General features: G+C 40.9%; 1 protein-coding gene across 3 annotated transcripts in view; it reads right to left on the bottom strand.

The window, feature by feature from the left end:
- LOC102479153 (adenosine kinase-like) overlaps window positions 1-18,678 on the bottom strand; it is a 144,824-nt gene that overhangs the window by 94,205 nt on the left and 31,941 nt on the right. The window contains exon 1 of one of the 3 annotated variants that reach the window (XM_027767352.1): window positions 18,615-18,672. The exons of the other annotated variants lie outside the window; for them this stretch is intronic. Coding sequence (XP_027623153.1) covers window positions 18,615-18,628 — 14 coding nt within the window. The 5' untranslated portion in view covers window positions 18,629-18,672. Of the gene's footprint in view, window positions 1-18,614; window positions 18,673-18,678 lie in introns of those variants that run through there. 3 annotated transcript variants of the gene reach the window in all.

Below are 18,678 nucleotides of genomic sequence, written 5' to 3'. Positions count from 1 at the left end.
GAAGGCCCCCAATGGAAAAAACCTCGACAAAAAAAAAAAAAAAAAAAAACTTAAAAATAATAAAAAATTCCTTCAAAATAATAATGATAATAATAAAAACAGAGGCAAAAAAAGTTTAAAAGGCAATTAAAATAACATCATTTAATCTGTGGAAGTAAGGACCTCTAAAAATACTCTTCCATGAAAGGCAACAAGAACACTGGCCAAGAAAAAAAGTCAAAACCAACTTTTTCAGAATGTTAAATATTCACCAAAGGCCTACAACAATACCAGACACATTTATTCACAAAAGCTGGATGAACCCCAATAAAAACAGTAAGCTTTATGATATTTTAATGTGCTCTATTGCCAACTGCCTCTCCCCAGCTCCATGGTAGCTTTAAAGGGAAATGTCCTCAAACACTGGAAAATCCAGGATCCTGGTAGTCACTGGTGGAGGAATCGCAGAAAAGGGTCAGAGTTTCTTCAAAGGCCCCATTTTTCTTTCCCTTTTTTTTTTTTTTTTTTTTTTTTTTTTTTTTTTAAATAAATTTCCTATCAGACACGTGTGCCCACAAGAGACAGAGAGGGAGAGAAAGCGGAAGCATTCCCCTGGGAAGATGACCATGCTGCAGGTCCCTTTTCATACATTCTCTTCTTGGGATTTTGAGTCCACATACACACATGCCCAGCATGTTTTCCAAGATGCCAGGTCCCAGACTCGAACAGTTGCCTCAACCATCCTACTTGGCTGGTCCCAAAGCCCCATTTATGGAGAACTATTATTTGTGCTATCAGTTCCTTGAAAAAACTCACTCCCAAGGCTTCCCTTTATTTGACTCATTCAGAGATTCCACAGTGCTACAGTATGGCTACAGTCTTACTCAGGAAAGACCTCATGAGGCTCTGCCCAAGCAGGAAGTAAAGACTAAGGCAGAGGTTTAAGACTGGCACAGGGGACCAGCAGCTGGCGTAATGGCTATGTCCCTGGACTACCATGTACGTCCATAGTTTGAGTCTCAGACCCGGTGGCTTAAACTCACGCTGGGCACATGTGCGTGCATGCCCAAGATCTTGAGAGGAGAACAGAGAAGGGGCTGTGTGGCCACCCCACCCCCACGGGTGATTTCTTGCTTCTGGTCTTTCTGGCTAGCACACGTGCCATATAGTAAAAACCTCTCTAAAAAAAAGACTGGCACAGAGTCAAGGTGTGCCCTCAGGAAGAGCCTTTCAGTGAAGACCTTTAATAATAATAAGTATTGAAAAGAATGTGGAGAAATAGGAATGTTCAAACACTGCTACTGGAATGTAAGATGATTCAGCCACTTTGGAAAACAATTGTACAGTTCCTTTTTAAAAAGTAAACATAGGGACCAGCAATTAGTTTAATGGCTATGTCGCTGGACTCCCATGTAGTCGACCGCAGTTCGCGTCCCGGACCCAGTGGCTTAAAACTCATGCCAGGCGTGTGTGCGTGCGTGCGTGCCCAAGATCCCGAGAGGAGAATGGAGGAGAAGGGATTGCTGCGTGACCATCCCCCCGGGGGGGGTGATTTCTCGCTTTCTGTCTCTCTGTCTCTCTCTTTCTGGCGAGTGCACGCACCCTATAGCAAAAACCTCTCTCCCCCCCCCAAAAAAAGTAAACATAAAAATGAAAATATAAAATTGCCATTTATTTCAGCATTCTACTCCTCAGAGAAAGGAAAATATGATAACAAAAAACTTGTGTACGACTGTTTATACCACCATTAATCATAATAACCAAAAAGTGAAACTAACCCAAATCTATCAATCGATAAATAAGTAAACAAAACATGTTATATCCATGTAATGAAATATTATTCAGCGATAAGAAGGAATGAAATAGTGATACACTGGCCAGATTAAAGCAGCTGGATCTCACATGACTAACAGTGTGGTTTGAGTCCTGAACCCAGTGGCTTAAAAAACACTCTGGGCAAGTTTGCATGCATACCCAAAGTTCTGAAAGAAGTGACTGTGGGGGAACCAGCAGTTAGTGTAATGGCTATGTCGCTGGACTCCCACGTAGTCGACCGCGGTTCGCGTCCCGGACCCGGTGGCTTAAATCTCACGTTGGGCGCATGTGCGTGCGTGGCCAGGATCTCGAGAGGAGAATGGAGGAGAAGGGATTGCGGCGTGACCATCCCCCCCTGGGGGTGACTTCTCGCTTTCTGTCTCTATGTCTCTGTCTGTCTGGCGAAAAAAAAAAAAAGAAAAGAAAAAAAATCTCTCAAAAAAAGAAAAAAAAAAGTGACTGTGGCATGGCCATCCCCATGGAAGATAATTCTTCACATTTTCTGTCTCTCTCTAGTGAGTGCACACATCCTCAGACACAGAAAAGGCAGGCAGGCAGCAGGCAGGCAGATACATGGTACAACATATAACATGGAGAGCTCTGAAAAGTGTGACATGGTGGGTGGCTGGATCCCACTGGCTGACCACGCAGTTCAAGTTCTGGACCTGGCAGCTTGAGAAACACGCTGGCACATGTGTGTGTATGCCCAAAATTCAAGAAAAAAGGAGAAACGGAAAAGAAAGAATTGCAGCACAACCAAGCTTCATGGAGGTGCTTTCTTACTCTCCCTCTCTCTCCAGTGAGTGCCTATGCCCTCTGGCAAAAATCAAAATATAAATAAGAGCAATGAAAAGCCCTACACAGGTCAAACATTGTATGATTCCTCTTGTGAAATGTCCAGCATAGGCAAACTTAGAGAGACAAAAACATTATAGGTTAGTGACTGCTAGAGGGACGGAGGAGGTCAAGAGTAACAGCTAATAGGCATGAGGTTTTGTTCTAAGTGGTAAATAAAATAAACTAGCTGCCCACTAAACTCAACAACTGCATTACACATTATATGTAGTAAAAGATAGGCAACACACCCACAATGGAAACCTCAAAATACTGCTCGGTGGAATCAAAGCCTTCAAAAGCACATTTAACATTTATGAAAATAAACCACGGGCTAGGCTATATAATTAACCTCAGCAGACCTATCAAAGGACTGAAATCATAATATATTCCCTGTGTATCATATATATATAATAAAATACACATATAGTACATGTAATACAAAAGAATGTTTACAATACCTAAATTATTTGAACACTATGAAATTAAATTAAAAATCATTTTCTAATAACTAGAAAGCCCCAACATATTAAAAAGTTAAACCAAGGGACCAGCAGATGGTGTCCTCCCACATAGCCGACCACAGTTCAAGTCCTGAACCCAGTGGCTTAAACCTCACACTGGGTACATGTGCGTGTGTGCTCAAAATTCCGAGAGGAAAATGGAGAAGGGATTGTGCATGGCCATTCCCCCTGGGAGTGAATTCTTGCTTTCTTTCTGTCTGTCTCTGTCTCTCTGACGAGCACATATACCCTATGGCAAAAATCTCTCTCTCTAAAAAAAAGTTAAACTATAAACTTCTAAATGCCCTGTGGCTCAGAAACATCACAATGGAAATTAGAAAATACAAAGGCAAGGGAGCCAGTGACACAGCATTAAAACACGGTACTGTGCGAGGCTGATCCACATGGGAAAGTTCCAGGTTCCCACCTGGAGACTTCCCTTGGTTCACCAGGCAAACATGCGCCCATGATCTGGTTGGCCGAGGTTAGGGGTGGATCACACAGTGCCACAACTCTATGAGAGAATGCTGGCTCTCACTCTCTCACTTATGGAAGAAATAAACAAACTTTAAGTAGAAATAAAAAGGGAAGTGGAGAGCAAAGGAAATTCCCTCCCCCTGAGGTTCCTGAAAACCACTAGCAATAGGCAGATTAATAAAAGAAAAGGCTTACAGATTTATTTAATTGTAGTTCTCTATGGCACAGGAGCCTTCAGATTGAAGATCCAAAGATACAAGGGAAGCGATCAGATTTAATGCTTAGACTCAGAGGGGCAGGCACAGCCATACAGAAACATAATTGGACAAAAATGGTATGAGCTAATGGAAACAGATGGCTGAGCAGGGAAAGCTAACAAGGCCTGTTTAGACTCTTCTTCGCCTTTCCATGTAACATTCCTTGCTTCTTGGTATGGGGTAGGACCTCTCAGAAATAAAGGCCTTAATAAAAATAAAGGTGTTAATGTCAGACAAAGGAGGTCAGATATCAATGCCCTGCTCTCACACAGAAAGGGAGGGTACATTTAGAGCACCATTTTTATGTTTTATGGCTAGCTTTGGGGCAAGGGGTTTCCGGTTTCTATGACTGGACTTAGGGAAAGGAGAATTTAGTTTCAATGGTTTGCCTCAGGGGAGAATGAGGGGCAAAAGACAGGAGTGCAAGAGAAGTTCAGAGAGAAATTCTATTCCTAAGACCTTTTCTTTGAGGCATCATTTTCAGCCACTACAAAAGTAAATTATACTGAATAAAACCTATCAAAATATTTATGATGCATCTGAAGGAGTACGTAAAGGGGAACCTGCATATAGGAAATGTGTGTTGGGAAACAAAAAAGGCGGGCCAACTAGGTAGTTCAGTGGTTAGGGCGGCTGAATCCCATGTGGGATACTGCTCAGTTCAAGTCCCAGACCCTGCAGGTTGGAAAAAAAAAGCTCCAGGCACATGTGCAAGCATGCCCAAAGTCCCTACAGGAGAAAGGAGAAGCAAGAGCAGTATGATCATGCCTCCAGGAGGTGCTTCCTCATTCTCTCTCTCCTTGGTGAACACACAAACCCTATAGCAAATTTAGAAAAAAACGGGAAGAAGAAAAAATAGAAAAGGTTTAAAAATCAGTATCCAGGGACCAGTCAGATGATGTAGCAGTTAAGGTGATGGACTCCCACATGGTTGACTGCAATTCGAGTCTGGACCCAGTGGCTTAAAATTCACATCGGGTGCGTATGCATGTGTGCCCAAAAATCCCAAGAAGAGAAGGGATTACAGAGTGGCCAATCCCACTGGGGGGTGATTTTTCACTTTCTGTCTCTGCCTCTCCAGTGAGTACGCTTCCTATAGCAAAAATCTCTCAAAAAGAAATAATCAGTATCTAAACCTCTAACAAAAAAGTTGAGAAGCTGGGCACAGAGCTAGCCTACTGCAGTCCTAGCTACATCTGAGGCTGAGGCAAGAGGATAACAACACAGAGATATCCTGTCTAAAACACCCCTCCCTCACATATACACATACATACACACACACACACACACACACACACACACACACACATAACCAGAAAAAAAAATAAACTAAATCCAAAAAAGTAGAACATAGGAGGGCCAGCAGGTGGCATGGTGGTTAAGGTGCTGGACATTCCCATATGGCCGACCACGGTTGAAGTCTCGTTACTGGTGGCTTGCTTTCTCACATTCCTTCTCTGTGTGTCTTTCTCTAGTCAAAGCAAAAAATAAATAAGTGAACAAATAAAATTAAATAAACAATTCTCTTTTAAAAAATAGAACATAGGAAATAAAAAGATGCAAGCAGAAATAAATGAAATAGAAAGCATAATACCAGACTAGCTCTGTGGTCTGGTGGTTAAAGCAGCCAGAACGTACATGACCTACCACATGTTTTGAGTCCCGGATCGGATGGCTTGAGAAATAAGCCAAGGGCAGGTGCATGCATACCCAAAATCCCACCAAAAAAGAGGGAGAGATGGAGGAAAGGGGAACACAGCATGACCATTCTCCACAGGGGAAGTGATTTCTCCTCTCCTTTCCTTTCTATATCGCTCTAGTTAGCATACATCCTCTAACAGAAAGAAAGAAGAAAAAAAAAAGAGGAAGGTATATTATCAAAATGAAAGTACAACAAAATCAGTATCTGGATTTTCTTTCCTTTTATATATTTTTTTAAATTCACCAGAAGTTACCTATGCTCACCAGAAACAGAAAGAGAAAGAAAGAGGGACAAAGCATCCCCCAATGGGGCATCACCCCGCCACAATCCCTTCTCCTCTATTTACCCATCCTGTTTGGATTTGGGGCATGCATACATATGCACTAGCATGCTTTTCAAGCAGCTGGGGTCAGAACTAGAACTATGAAGTAAGCTATGTGGGATCCAGCTCCCATAACCATTAGACCATGGGGGCCAGCCCCAAAACCTGCATTTTTTTGAAAACGTTAATAAAATTGCTAAACTCCTATTAAAACTGAGCCAAAAGTTTTAATGAAATGCCAAGAAAAAGGAGAGATGAAGCAGCTCCAATAGGCAATAATGGTATATTAAGTAAATTTTATTAATAATTTTGTAACAATTCAACAATTTAAAATAAATTTCCTTTTTCCCCTAGATATTTTTGCCATGAAGCACATGTGCTCACTGAAGAGAGAAACAGAAAGAGAGAAAAAGAAATCACTTCCCAGGGGGATGGCCAATCCTCAATCTCTTATTCTCCATTCTCCTCTTGGGATTTTGGGCATGCACACACACGTGCCTGGCATGTTTTTTAACCCAGTGGGTACGGTCTTGAACCACAGAGTGGACCACCACACCACCTGCTGGTCTCAAAATAAGTTCCTTTTAAAACAACAATTCCCAAAACTGACAAGGGGAAAAGTGGAAAAATCCAAATAATTATACATGAGAGGGCTTCATAAAGTTCTTGGGAAAATGGAATTATAGTATAAGTTTATTTTGGTGCAAAATATTTTTTTAAATCTGTGCACAGTTTTTCTAGAATATACATTTTCCATGAACTTTTTGAAGACCTCGCATATCAGTTAAGAAAATCTAATCTGTAAAGCCTTCTACTATTCTCCCATAAAAGTACTGAAGGCCTAGAAGCATTCAATGATAGAGTCTACCAAAAATTTAAAATAACAGTATCAATCTTCACAAGTTATGATAATTAAGACAGTGAGGTACTAGCCTAAGAATACACAAACAGACACATGAAACAGAATAGTGAATCTAGAAAAAAGACCCAGACCTACCTAGTGAATTAATTGGGAACCCTTGCATTACAGCAAAAATAAAATTAGTTTAAGTTGGTTCATTGGGCTGGCCCTACACGTCAGTGGTTAAAGGAGGCTGATCCCACATACTCGACCATGGTTCAAATCTCAGCCCCAGTGGCTAGAAAAATATGCTGGGTGCATGTGTGTATGTGCTTCATGGGTGGTGGAGGCCTCCCTCCCTTTCTGGTGAGCAAACATATCCTCTTGCAATTAAAAAAAAAAAAAAAAAGAAAAAGATGGATCACAGACCTGTATGTGAAAGATAAATTCTAGAACAAAGAATATGAGCTAGTGGAACCAGCAGATGGCGTAATGGCTATGTCGCTGGACTCCCATGTAGTCAACTGCGAGTCAAGTCCAGGACCCGGTGGGCATGTTTGTGTGTGTGCCCAAGATTCCGAGAGGAGAAGGGATTGCAGTGTGGCCATCACCCCCCCTCCCCCAGGTGGTGATTTCTCACTCTCTGTCTCTGTCTTTCTGGCAAGCACACTTGCCCTAAACAAAAAATCTCTCAAAAAACTAACTAACTAACTAAATAAATAAATAAATAAGTAAACAAAAAAGAATATGAGCTAGTTTCATGAAACTGACACTGGAGTGAGAAAAGATTTCTTAGAACACGAAATGTATAACCATAACATAAAAGTTGGGACCAGCAGATGGCAGAGCAGTTACATTGCTGAACTCCCACACAGCCAACCACAGTATGAGTCTGGACCCATTGGTTTGAAAATCATGCCAGGCACGTGTGCATGCCCGAAATCCTGGAGACAGAGAAGGGATTGCAGCGTGGCCATCCCCCAGGAAGTGAGTTCTCACTTTTTCTCTTGCTGTATCTCTCTCTTCTCTGGCAAATGCACATGCCCTAAGGCAAAAATCTCTAAAAAATAATAATAATAATAAATAAATAAATAAAATAAGTCAAATCACCACATTTAACTGGTTCAAAATGTAAAATTTCTGCTCTTAAGTTTTTGTTAGAAAAAAAAGGGGGGGCAGGGGCAACTCCAGAGCACAGAGGCGATACTTTGCTCAAGAGAAGTCAGATCTTAAGGTTGGCCCCATAGCCTAATTGTTAAGGAAGCGAGATCCCACATGGACAACCACAGTTCAAATTCTCGCCTCAGCAGGTTAAACAACATACCTAGCATGTTTTTATGTGTGCCTAAAATCCTGACAGAATGGGAAAATGGAGAAGGGATTTTGGCATAACCACACCCCACTGGGATCTGCTCTCTCCCTCTCTCAGGCAAGCACATATGTCCCTGGCAATTAAAAAAAAAAAAAGAAAAAGAGAAGTTAGATCCCACATGGAGGCTATGATTTAGATCCCTAGCTTGATCATCTTGCAATGCCAAGTACTTGAGTAACCAAGATCTGCTGGGCTGACAGAGGAAGGCACCTGCAGCATGACTATATCTTGTGGAAGATACACATCTGTCTGTCTGTCTGTCTGTCTCTCAGTCTCTCTCTCTCACCTTCGATTTCTTCCACATGAGTACACACGTGCTGTATCATGAATTTTTAAAAATAAAAAGGCATAACTCTGACCAAGAGAAAATGTTTGCTGTGTACATATGTGCACAAAATCTGACAGATAACTTGCATCCTACAAATTAGCCACAAAAGGACAACTCATTCTGGGGCCTGCCTCCTCTCTGTGATTAAGGGAACAAGATCCCACATGGTCCACATAGTCTGAGTCCCAGATCCTATGGCTTGAAAACCACATCAGGCACTTGAACATTCCCAAAATCCTGACGGAATAAAGAAAGGAAAAAGGATTGCAATTTAACCATGCCACACAGGAAAGGTACTTTTTCTTTCTCTCTGGCAAGCACATGTACCATGTGAAAAAAAAAAAAAAATAAAAATATAGTTGAGACTGAAGTAATGCTTCTAAGGAAAAGATTAGCAAATGTCCAAAACTCACAACCTTACTAGCTATAAAGGAAATACAAACTAAAACCTCAGTGAAAGACAACTACACAACTACCAGAATGGCTAAAATAAAATTTTAAATGTCGCACGTTGTCAAGAACATATAACAAATGGAACTCTCATAACAGCATTGGTGGGAATGTAAAATGTGTTAAATTTTCCATTTATAAGTTTACAAATCTACCCTAGGATGCAGCAAGTCTATTCCTAGGTATTTACCAAATGCACACAACCTTATACAAGAATATTCACAGCAGCTTTATTCACAATAACTAAAAACCAGAAACAATCCAAAGTTCATCAATAGGAAAGTTGTTGCTACATATATTGGGGGGAGGGGGAGAGAGACTTCAAAAAATTCATTGAAAAATAGAATTTAAGCATGAGTGCTTTATTTTTATTTTTCTTAAAGATTTTTGCCTTAGGGCACATGAGATTGGCAGTGAGCAGTGAGAGACAGTGGAGGAGGGGGGTAGAGAGGGGCGTGGGGTGGTACATTCCCCTAGGGGGGATAGTCAAGCTGAAATCCCTTCTCCATTTCCCTCTCAGGATCTTGGGCATACACACACAAGCACCTGGCATGATTTTGAAGCTACCAGTTCAAGAACTCAAGCCACAATCAGCCATGTGGGAGTCCAGTGACATAGCCTCTATACAATCTCCTGGTCCCAGCATGAGTTTATTCCGATGTAAAAAAAAAAAAAAAAAAATTGAAATTCATGCAGTTTCTTTTCGTTTTCCATGAATATTTTAAAGACTCCTAGAATGGATTATTGTTCAGCAACAAGAAGGAACAAATTATAATATACACTTCAGTATATAATATACACTATCAAAGTAATCAGACACAAAAAGTCCTTACTTTATGACTCCACTTACATGACGTTCTATAATAGATAAAATTAATCTATAGTAACAGAAAAGAGAAAATGGTTGCCTGGTGGGGAGGGGAATGAGATTCATCAGAGAGAGGCCAGAAGTAACTCTGGAGAGGAAGATGTTCTATTGGGTCTTCTGAAAAGTCACAAGGTATTTTCTATGAATTTCAATGTAAAAATGCATCAAGCTTTTCCCAATATATCTACACCTAGGTGTTACGTATACACTGTCAAAATTCAGTGAGCACAGATTGTATAATTATATGGAATAGAAATTAGATTGTTGGCATTTTTTTTTCTTTTTTTGGAGAGGTTTTTAGCTATAGGGCACATGCGCTCGCCAGAAAGACAGAGAGAGACAGAGAGACAGAAAGCGAGAAATCACCCCCCCAGGGGGGATGGCCACGCCGCAAACTCTTCTCTCGGGATCTTGGGCACGCACGCACGCACACGCGCCCGGCGTAAGTTTAAGCCACCAGGTCCCGGATGCGAACCACGGTCGACTACATGGGAGTCCAGTGACATAGCCTTTACGCTAACTGCTGATCCCGATTGTTGGCATTTTTTAAGAGGTAAACAGACTAGAGAAATTACGTCTTGTGTATTCCTTGGCCATGGGAGGCAAACCCAATCCTATCCCTTCTTGTACTGTCAGGGATACTGATCTCTGTCCTGTGTCCAGAATCACCTACTGTTTTTCCTTCTACTGGATGATTCTTTTCAGCATACAATCGCTTAAAATGTCAACCTTCCTCCCAATAAACCTCGACACAGCATATATTTCCAGTTACCATCATTTCCACACTCATCTTTATGGGGGAAAAAAAAAAAAAACTTTGAAGAAGTTGTCAATGCTCCATTAAATAGCAGGTTCTCCTAAACTAGAAATTCAATTTTCAGGATCACATGTGTGGCATGACTAACACAGAGGAATTTTGGCTTATAAAGTATTTTAATTTATGTTACTGCTTTCAAATCTTCAAATTAACCATGTAGAGTAGATGTTGCTATGATCTCTGTTTAACAGATGAGGAAACAAGAGATTCAGCAAGAGTACACAACCTGTCAAAAGTCAGACAACAAATGATTTGTAACTTCAAATCATATGCTTTCATGTTTAATACATACATACTAGACAAAGAGAACTGAATCAATACAACAAAAACAGGAGATCAAAGGAAAATATTCAAATGTATCCAAGACAGGCTAATATTCCATTATCTTATGGTCCTATTCAAATAGCATTTCAACAACAAAAACTTTGTACAACAAAATTATTATAGTGGTAGGTGACCAAGAATGTTATCCCAAGGGGACACTTTAAAGAGGAAATGAGGCCAACCACAGTTCAAGTCCAGAATCCTGTGACTCAAAAAATCACACCAGGGACTGGGCATGCATGACATGTCAAAAATTCCGAGAGGAGATGGAGAACGGATTGTGGCGAGGCCTCCTGGCCTCCCTCCTGGGGGAGGGAGGGGTGATTCCTCACTTTCCCTCTGTCTCTCTCCATTAAAAAAAAAAAAGAGAGAGAGAGAGAGAGTAAATGAGAAGCTATTAATAATTATGTCAAGATAATAGGTATGATCTAAGCCATGTCTAAGTAAACTGGAATATACAGTCATCCTATTTACAAGGTAGCTTTGCTATTTAAAACATAAAAATCCCACGTCAACCAGTAAGTAGTGTGGTGGTTAAGGTGGCTGGAACCCACATGGGTGACTATGCAGTTCAAGTCCTGGACACTACAGCTTGGAAAACACACTAGGCATGTGTATGTGCATGTCCAAAATACCGAAAGGTGGATGGAAGAGAAGGTACTGCGGAAGGGTCATCCGTAAGGGGTGACTTCTACCTTCTCTTCTCCCCACCTCTTTCTCTGACACATGCATGAACCCCATAGCAAACTTAAAAAAAAAAAAAAAAGATTTTAAAAATTATTAAAATCTATACTTAAATTTTATCACAGTCTTTCTGGGATAACAATTAAGGCCAAGGAGTTATGAAGAAGTAAAGAGACAAGACTTTTAGCAAATGTCGTAAGAAAGGTTTAACATCCAAACAGTCCAGACAATCATTCTAGTTCCAGTTTTATCTTTGACAGTTCTGCTTAATGTAGCAATACTGCAGCTGGAAAGATTTGGAGTTAGAAAACCTTGTATGCTTTTCAAACAAAGATGACCTATTTACAAATATGAGCATTAACGGTTGACAACACTGCACATAAAAGGAAGGATTCCTGTTTTAGTTCTTCAAAATATTTCATAAATGAAACAATTTTATTTCATTTTAAAAGTCGATTTGCCTCACTAAGAAAGCCCACACGATAAAAAAGTCTGTTCAGTAATCTGAAATGTACAATTTTTTCTTGAGATGAATGTGGAAATTCTGTTAAAAGGCTCTAAAGAAGCCAACTCAACAAAGACAGTCAGTTTCAGCCTTAGCCAGAATTAGTCTATATATGAGTGTTCTCCATCTGAGTCGCTTGGCAGATTCTATTGAATGTACCTCAGAAAGTCTTGGCCCAGTTGTGATACTTGCACTGCACCCTGTGGCTCAGCAGACTGAGGCCTCAAGTGAGGTGTGGGTTAAATTTCTGGTCTACCCTAAAAAGCAGTGCATAGTGTACCTGTAATCCCAGTTTGGGAGGCTGAGGCAGGAGGAATGCAACATAGTAACACACTGTACTAAAAAATAAAAAATCTTCCCACAGGCAAGTCTTGAATAGTAGGGAAAAAATACCCAGGACCCCACCCACAGCCCACATAAATTTTCCAATGTGCAGCTAACCCACAGAAGTGGTTCCAGAATCAACCTGTAGGGTACAATTAAGTCCAAAGTCCCAGAATAGTCTCAGACCAAACCTGACCTGCCTGGACAAGCTGAAGAATAGTGCTTCTTAGCTCTATAGCAAACACTCTCCCTTACCCACCAACACATTTTCCCAGTCTTCCCTGGCCCAAGCTCAAGCTGTAAGCAATGCCCAAAACCAGACTAGACACTGATGTTACGAAAACAAGGCAATATTCAGACGGGTATTTGGTAATACTGTGACTCAGTGAAAAGTGCATAAAGTAAGAATCAGAAGATCTAAATTCTGTCTTAGCTTACACCACTAAGTATCACTTCACTCTGGACACAAGATCCAGTACAAGGAAAAAGTAAAATGCTCTAATAGGTTCTCCTTGAGTCTTCATAGTCCACATTTTATTAATATAATTCAGATTTCAACTCCCCTATCGGGTCAATTAAAAATTACAAAAGTATCAAATTATCAAATATGTTTTATCATTTTCCAAGTGAAGGCCAGTTAAAATCTGATATACATAACAGGATAAAATATATTCTGCAAGATAACTGGTTTTAAAGGCTGCAGATTTAGACTCTGTAATCATGTAGTAGAGTAGATACAAATAAGGAAAGACTAACCACAGCCAAAATCATTTCAAGATCTTAAGTTCAAAAGAAAAAAAAAAAAAAAAAGAGGTTTTGTTTCAAATCATTATTTAGGAATTCCTAACAGTTGAATACTAAACTTGAAAAGCTTTCTCAAGATTTGGGCAAAACATGCAAGTACTTATGTGAATTTGAACAAATCACAATATTTCTGGGCTTAAGTTTCTTCAACTTCTTCAAAATTAAAGAATTAGATAGGTAAATGTTTCCTGTTTTAAATGTAAGATTTAAACCTTTCTTTTCAGATGATGTCGTTCCCTAGAGGGCTCGAAGTGGTTTTAACAAGAAAAGCATATTCCATTTATAAAATGCCTTAAAATTTAAAGGCACTATTTTTTTAATTTGCCAGAAAGACTCAGAAAAAAAGGGAGAGAAAGTACGTCCAAATGGGACATGGTCTCGTGGCTATCCCTTATCTTCCATTTCTCCATCCTTACACGGTCTTGGGGAGACACACACACACAGGGCATGTTTTTCAAGCCAATGGGGATGAAATTTGTACCACACAGTCAGTCATTTGGAATCCAGCTTCCTTAACCAACAACCCACTGGACAAGCCGTTAAAAGCACTTTGGGGCCTTGTGGTACGGTGGTAGTTAAGGTATGGCCAACTGTGCAGTCTGAATCCAAAAACCCACAGCCTGAAAACCACACTGGACATATGTGCATGTGTGTCCAAAATTCCAAGAGGTAAAATGGAGAAGACTGTGACATGGCCATCCTCCCTAGGGAGGTCCTTTCTCACTCCTCCCCTACTCTGCGGAGAGCACGTGCCCTACAGCAAAGTTAAAAAAAAAAAAAAAAAACGTTTATATCTACCCAACAATACTGCTGGATACATATGAGTATCACCTCTACTGAATTATTTCATTAAATGTCCATAGCAGTGAAGATGAGAAATGGAAAAATCAATAACTCAAAAAAAGCCTTCAACCTGTCCGTAAGTATGTTGACCATTGGTCCCCCCTGATTTTCAATCCTATATTCTTCCACAGTCATTGTGAAGAGTTACATATTATTCTGTTGGATTGTTGGGAAAGACGGTGTGTTTTTGCACAGAAAAACATAGCAAACTATGTCATGACTTTCCAAACAACCTAATAGTAACCCAGAATTATATCAAGTATGGCATAAAAATGAGAACACTGAAATCCAATCAAAGACCAGATTCTGATAGTTTGCGATCATTCTCTTCACCAGTAAAAGGAAGTCAATAATATTTATTTGTTAGGCTACTATTAGACTGATTATAAAAGGGGTACATTCCTAATGTAATAACTGTGAAAACTAAAGATATATCATAATTTTAATAAATGCAGACCTTACTAGAAACTAGCTGGTACTTGTAGGATTACCAAATGCTATGGTTGAATGTGTCCCTCAAAACTTCAGGTATTGAAATTGGGTTATATTGTTAAAATGATTAGGGGAAAAAGCAGGGCCTTTGGGAGGTCATTAGGATTAGACAGGTCAACAGGGTAGGGCATCCATGATTGAATCCCTGTTGGTTTACACAGAGAGAAAACGAGAGAGAGACATGGACACACACAAGTTCTTCCCGTGTGATGCCCTGCACCACTGGGGGATTCTGCAAATAGTCTCTACCTCTCCACCAACAAAAAGACCATCCCTAGATGTGGTCCCTTGACCTTGGACCTCCAGAACTATGAACTAAATAAACCTCTATTCATTATAGATTACACAGTGTGTTACTCAATTATTAAACAACAAAGAATGAACTAAAACATCAACTCATTCCAAACTGTCACCAGAATCACTTCATCTTCTGTGATCTCCCAGCCTGCATTAGAACCTAAGTTACCTGGTTCCTTGCAGAATCAGAGGAGAGCAAGGGGCCAGTCAGCAGCACAATGGCTGAGGCAGCTGGATCCCACGAGGCCTACTGAGTAGTTCAAATTCCCACACTCGACAGTTTATGAAACACACCAGGTGCAAAGGAAAATGGAGGAGAAGGGATTGTGGTGTGGCCACCCCAGGAAGATGCTTTCTCACATTCCCTCTCTCTAGTATGCACATGTGCCCTATTGCAAAGTAAACAAATAATTTTTATTTTGAGAGTTTTGCTATAGGGCACATGCACTCGCTGGAGAGACAGAGAGAAATCACCCTGGCGGGGAGAGGTGGTCACACTCCAATCACCTCTCCTCCATTCTCCTCTTGGGATTTGGGGCATGCATGCACATGTGCCAGGCATGAGTTTAAGCCATCGGGTCCAGGTGGACTCTGTGGGAGTCCAGCAATGCAATCATTACACCATTGGCTAGTCCCAATAAATAAATAATTTTTAAAGAATTATTTAATTTTATTTATTCACTTATTCATTTTAATTTGACCTGAGAGAGACAGAGAGAAAGTGAGAGGGCAAGGCACCAGGTTTACCTCGAACCCTGGTGGGCCATGTGGGGGTGTCCAGCACCTTAACCACCACGCCACCTAATACAGGGGCCAGCAGGTGGCATGGTGGTTAAGGCACTGGACTTCCACGTGACCAGCCACAATTCAAGTACTGGACCTGGTGGCTTCCTTTCTCTTTTTTTCCTCTCTCTCCGTGAGAGCATGTGCCCTATAACAAATTTAAAAACAATAATAAAATTAATTCTTTCTAGAAAAAGCTAATATAGTTGTCTCTTACAGTGCAATTTTTGTTCACAGAAGCAATTTTCCAGAAATTTAAGTAGTATATTGCTTCTATACAGACACTGCACAGAACACTAAATTATGGAGATCTAGATTCAGTTCCTTACTCTACCAATAACTGATTTTGCATAAGGCACTCTATGTTTCATGATCTCAGTTTTCTCTGGTATAAAATGTAGTAGGTGATTTAGGTAATATCTGAAAGACCTTTGGGTGAAGCCACATCACTATGGTTCAAGACTATGTGAAATGCAGACAAACATCTGAAGAAACAAGGATAAATTAATTTTATCCTATGAGTTATCTATCCTTTCAAAATATATCCAATGCAAACCTTTAAATCAGTGTTTTAAAAATGACCATTCAACACCTACGTATCTTGGAGGGGTTGAAATGTTGGGTCATCTTTGCATAAAAAAAAAAAACAGAAAAATACATCATGACTTTCCCGACGACCTAACACAAATATATCTCATTGCAACTTATTATTTTTTAAGAAGTATTTTATTTAACTTTCATTTTAATTTGACCAAAGAGGGACAGAGAGAGAGAGAGAAAGAGAAAGTGAGAAAGCAAGTCACCAGGTCCAGGACTCAAACCACAGTCGGCCATGTGGGAATCCAGTGCCCTTAACCATCATGTCACCTGCCGGCCCCTCTAACTTATTAAACAGAAGATATAGATTTGGGTATTTCTTCAAAGTGGCATAGCCTGGATGATGGCCAATTAAAATTAAATTGAGGGCCGGCCTCCTAGTACAGTGGTAAGGAACTGTGCAGAGGAAACCAGACCCACAAAGCCAACCAGGGTTCAAATTCAAGCGCCTTCTGCCTCACACCAGGCTCATATGTATACCCAGGATCCTGACAGAATAGAGAATAGGAGGGAAAAGTACTGCAGCATTGAGAGGTGCGCCACTCTCTCTCTCTCCAGAGAGCATAGGTGCTCATAATCATGTAAAAATAAACTATTAAAATTAAATCCACATGGGGGCCAGTGGTGCAGTGATTAAGGTGCTGCACTCCCACATGGCTGATCATGATTTAAGTCCTGGACCCTGCAGCTTGAAAATCACACTGGGAGCCTGTGCACACATGCCCAAAATCCCAAAAGAAGAATGGAAGGCAAAGGATTGCTGCGTGGCCATACCCACTGGGGGAGGTGGGGGGGGTAATTTCTCATTCCCCCCACCTCCAGCAATTGCATGCGCCCTATGGCAAAAATAATATTAATAAATCCACATGAGAACTGATTTCTTAACACAGAAAGTATTCAGCCCATCACATAATTAGCAGCAGTTTGTGATGGAATGGAAATGGGAATGGGGAAAAGAAGATTTAACTCTTGGTATAGTAATATATTCCTAATATATTCTAAAATACTGTAACTTTAAAAACTAGATTTATAGGAACCAGCAGTTAGCGTAATGGCTATGTCACAGAACTCCCACTTAGTCAACCGCGGTTCACATCCTGGACCCAGTGACTTAAAACTCATGCCGGGCGCATGTGCATGTGTGCCCAAGATCCCGAGAGGAGAATGGAGGAGAAGGGATTGTGATTTCTTGCTTTCTGACTCTCTGTCTGTCGAGCGCATGCGCCCTATAGCAAAAACCTCTCAAAAAAAAAAAAAAACTAGATTTATATGCCCCAATATAATTTACTTGAAACCTTTCCATGTGTGTCTCCATGTTGCAGCACCTGAATTTCTCCTTCCACATAATGAAACAAGCCCTCTTTGCCTATGTTAGAGAATTACGCAATTTAAGAAAGAAAGACTGTATCCAAGTTCAGCACAGCCCTATCCCATTCTATTACACCTGGGGTTTAGACCCTAAAGCTATCTTAAAGATCCTATGACCGAAATCACCCTTGAAAAGCCATTAAATCACCAGGACTTGGGTCCATAGAAGATCATAGGCAGAAAATTACATTACTTCATTTATCTCTTCATTTGAACGAAGTCCTCCTTTTCTCTAGATCAATGAAAGCCAATGTCTACTTTTAAAAAGGCAGGTCAGAGCACTGGGTAAATACAGTAAATTATCTATTTTTATAAATGGCTGAACTAGCTAGTGACTACAAAAAGTGGACAAACCCATTATCCTGTTGTCCACTTACAAAAAAATGAACCTTCAAAACTCTGGAGAACAATTGGGGAATCTGGTTTTGCTGCTTTTGATACATGCCTACTACCACAAAATCCTTTTCACTGGTGACTCTCCAAAAGCAGGTAAACAGACGGTATCTTCAGAAACCAGACTACTAATTGCCGTCATAAGCAAACGTTTTAAGGACAATTTCACAACTTGCGGGCAATGTACCTGCGTCAGAGAAGGGTCAACTTTATAGGTCTACTCATGGTCAAAAATGAAGTTCTGTCGGAAAGCATGACACGCAAGGTTGGATACACATTGTGCACAACACGTTCCAAAGGGGCCCTGGGTCACCCGGAGAAGGGGGCCAGGGAGTGGCTACATTTTTCATGAGAAATCCACTACACACACAAGAGAGCAACCTGGGCAAGGGTAAACCCTGCAATCTGGGCAAGGGTCACCTCAACGACTAACAGCTCCACCTTGCGCCACAGACCCCAAAACTTCCAAGGAAAGCAGAAATGCCCACATGAAAAGTGCACACAGAACCTCCAGCACAAGGGGGACCGGTAGCAAATGAGGCTCCAGTTCACCCAAACGAAGGGGAGACGGTTCTCGGGCGGTCTGCAGCTCACGACCAGCCGGGGAGCTGTCTAAGCGGCCCCCTTCTCGTTACCTGACCGACGTCATGGCTGCACCTTCCTGCCCCACACCACGGCGCCCGCGTCCGATGCTCCGCG

The sequence above is a fragment of the Tupaia chinensis genome, unplaced genomic scaffold (assembly GCF_000334495.1).
Source record: "Tupaia chinensis unplaced genomic scaffold, TupChi_1.0 Scaffold144173_1, whole genome shotgun sequence".
NCBI classification, from domain to species: domain Eukaryota; kingdom Metazoa; phylum Chordata; class Mammalia; order Scandentia; family Tupaiidae; genus Tupaia; species Tupaia belangeri.
This window is presented reverse-complemented; position numbering and strand designations above follow the sequence as displayed.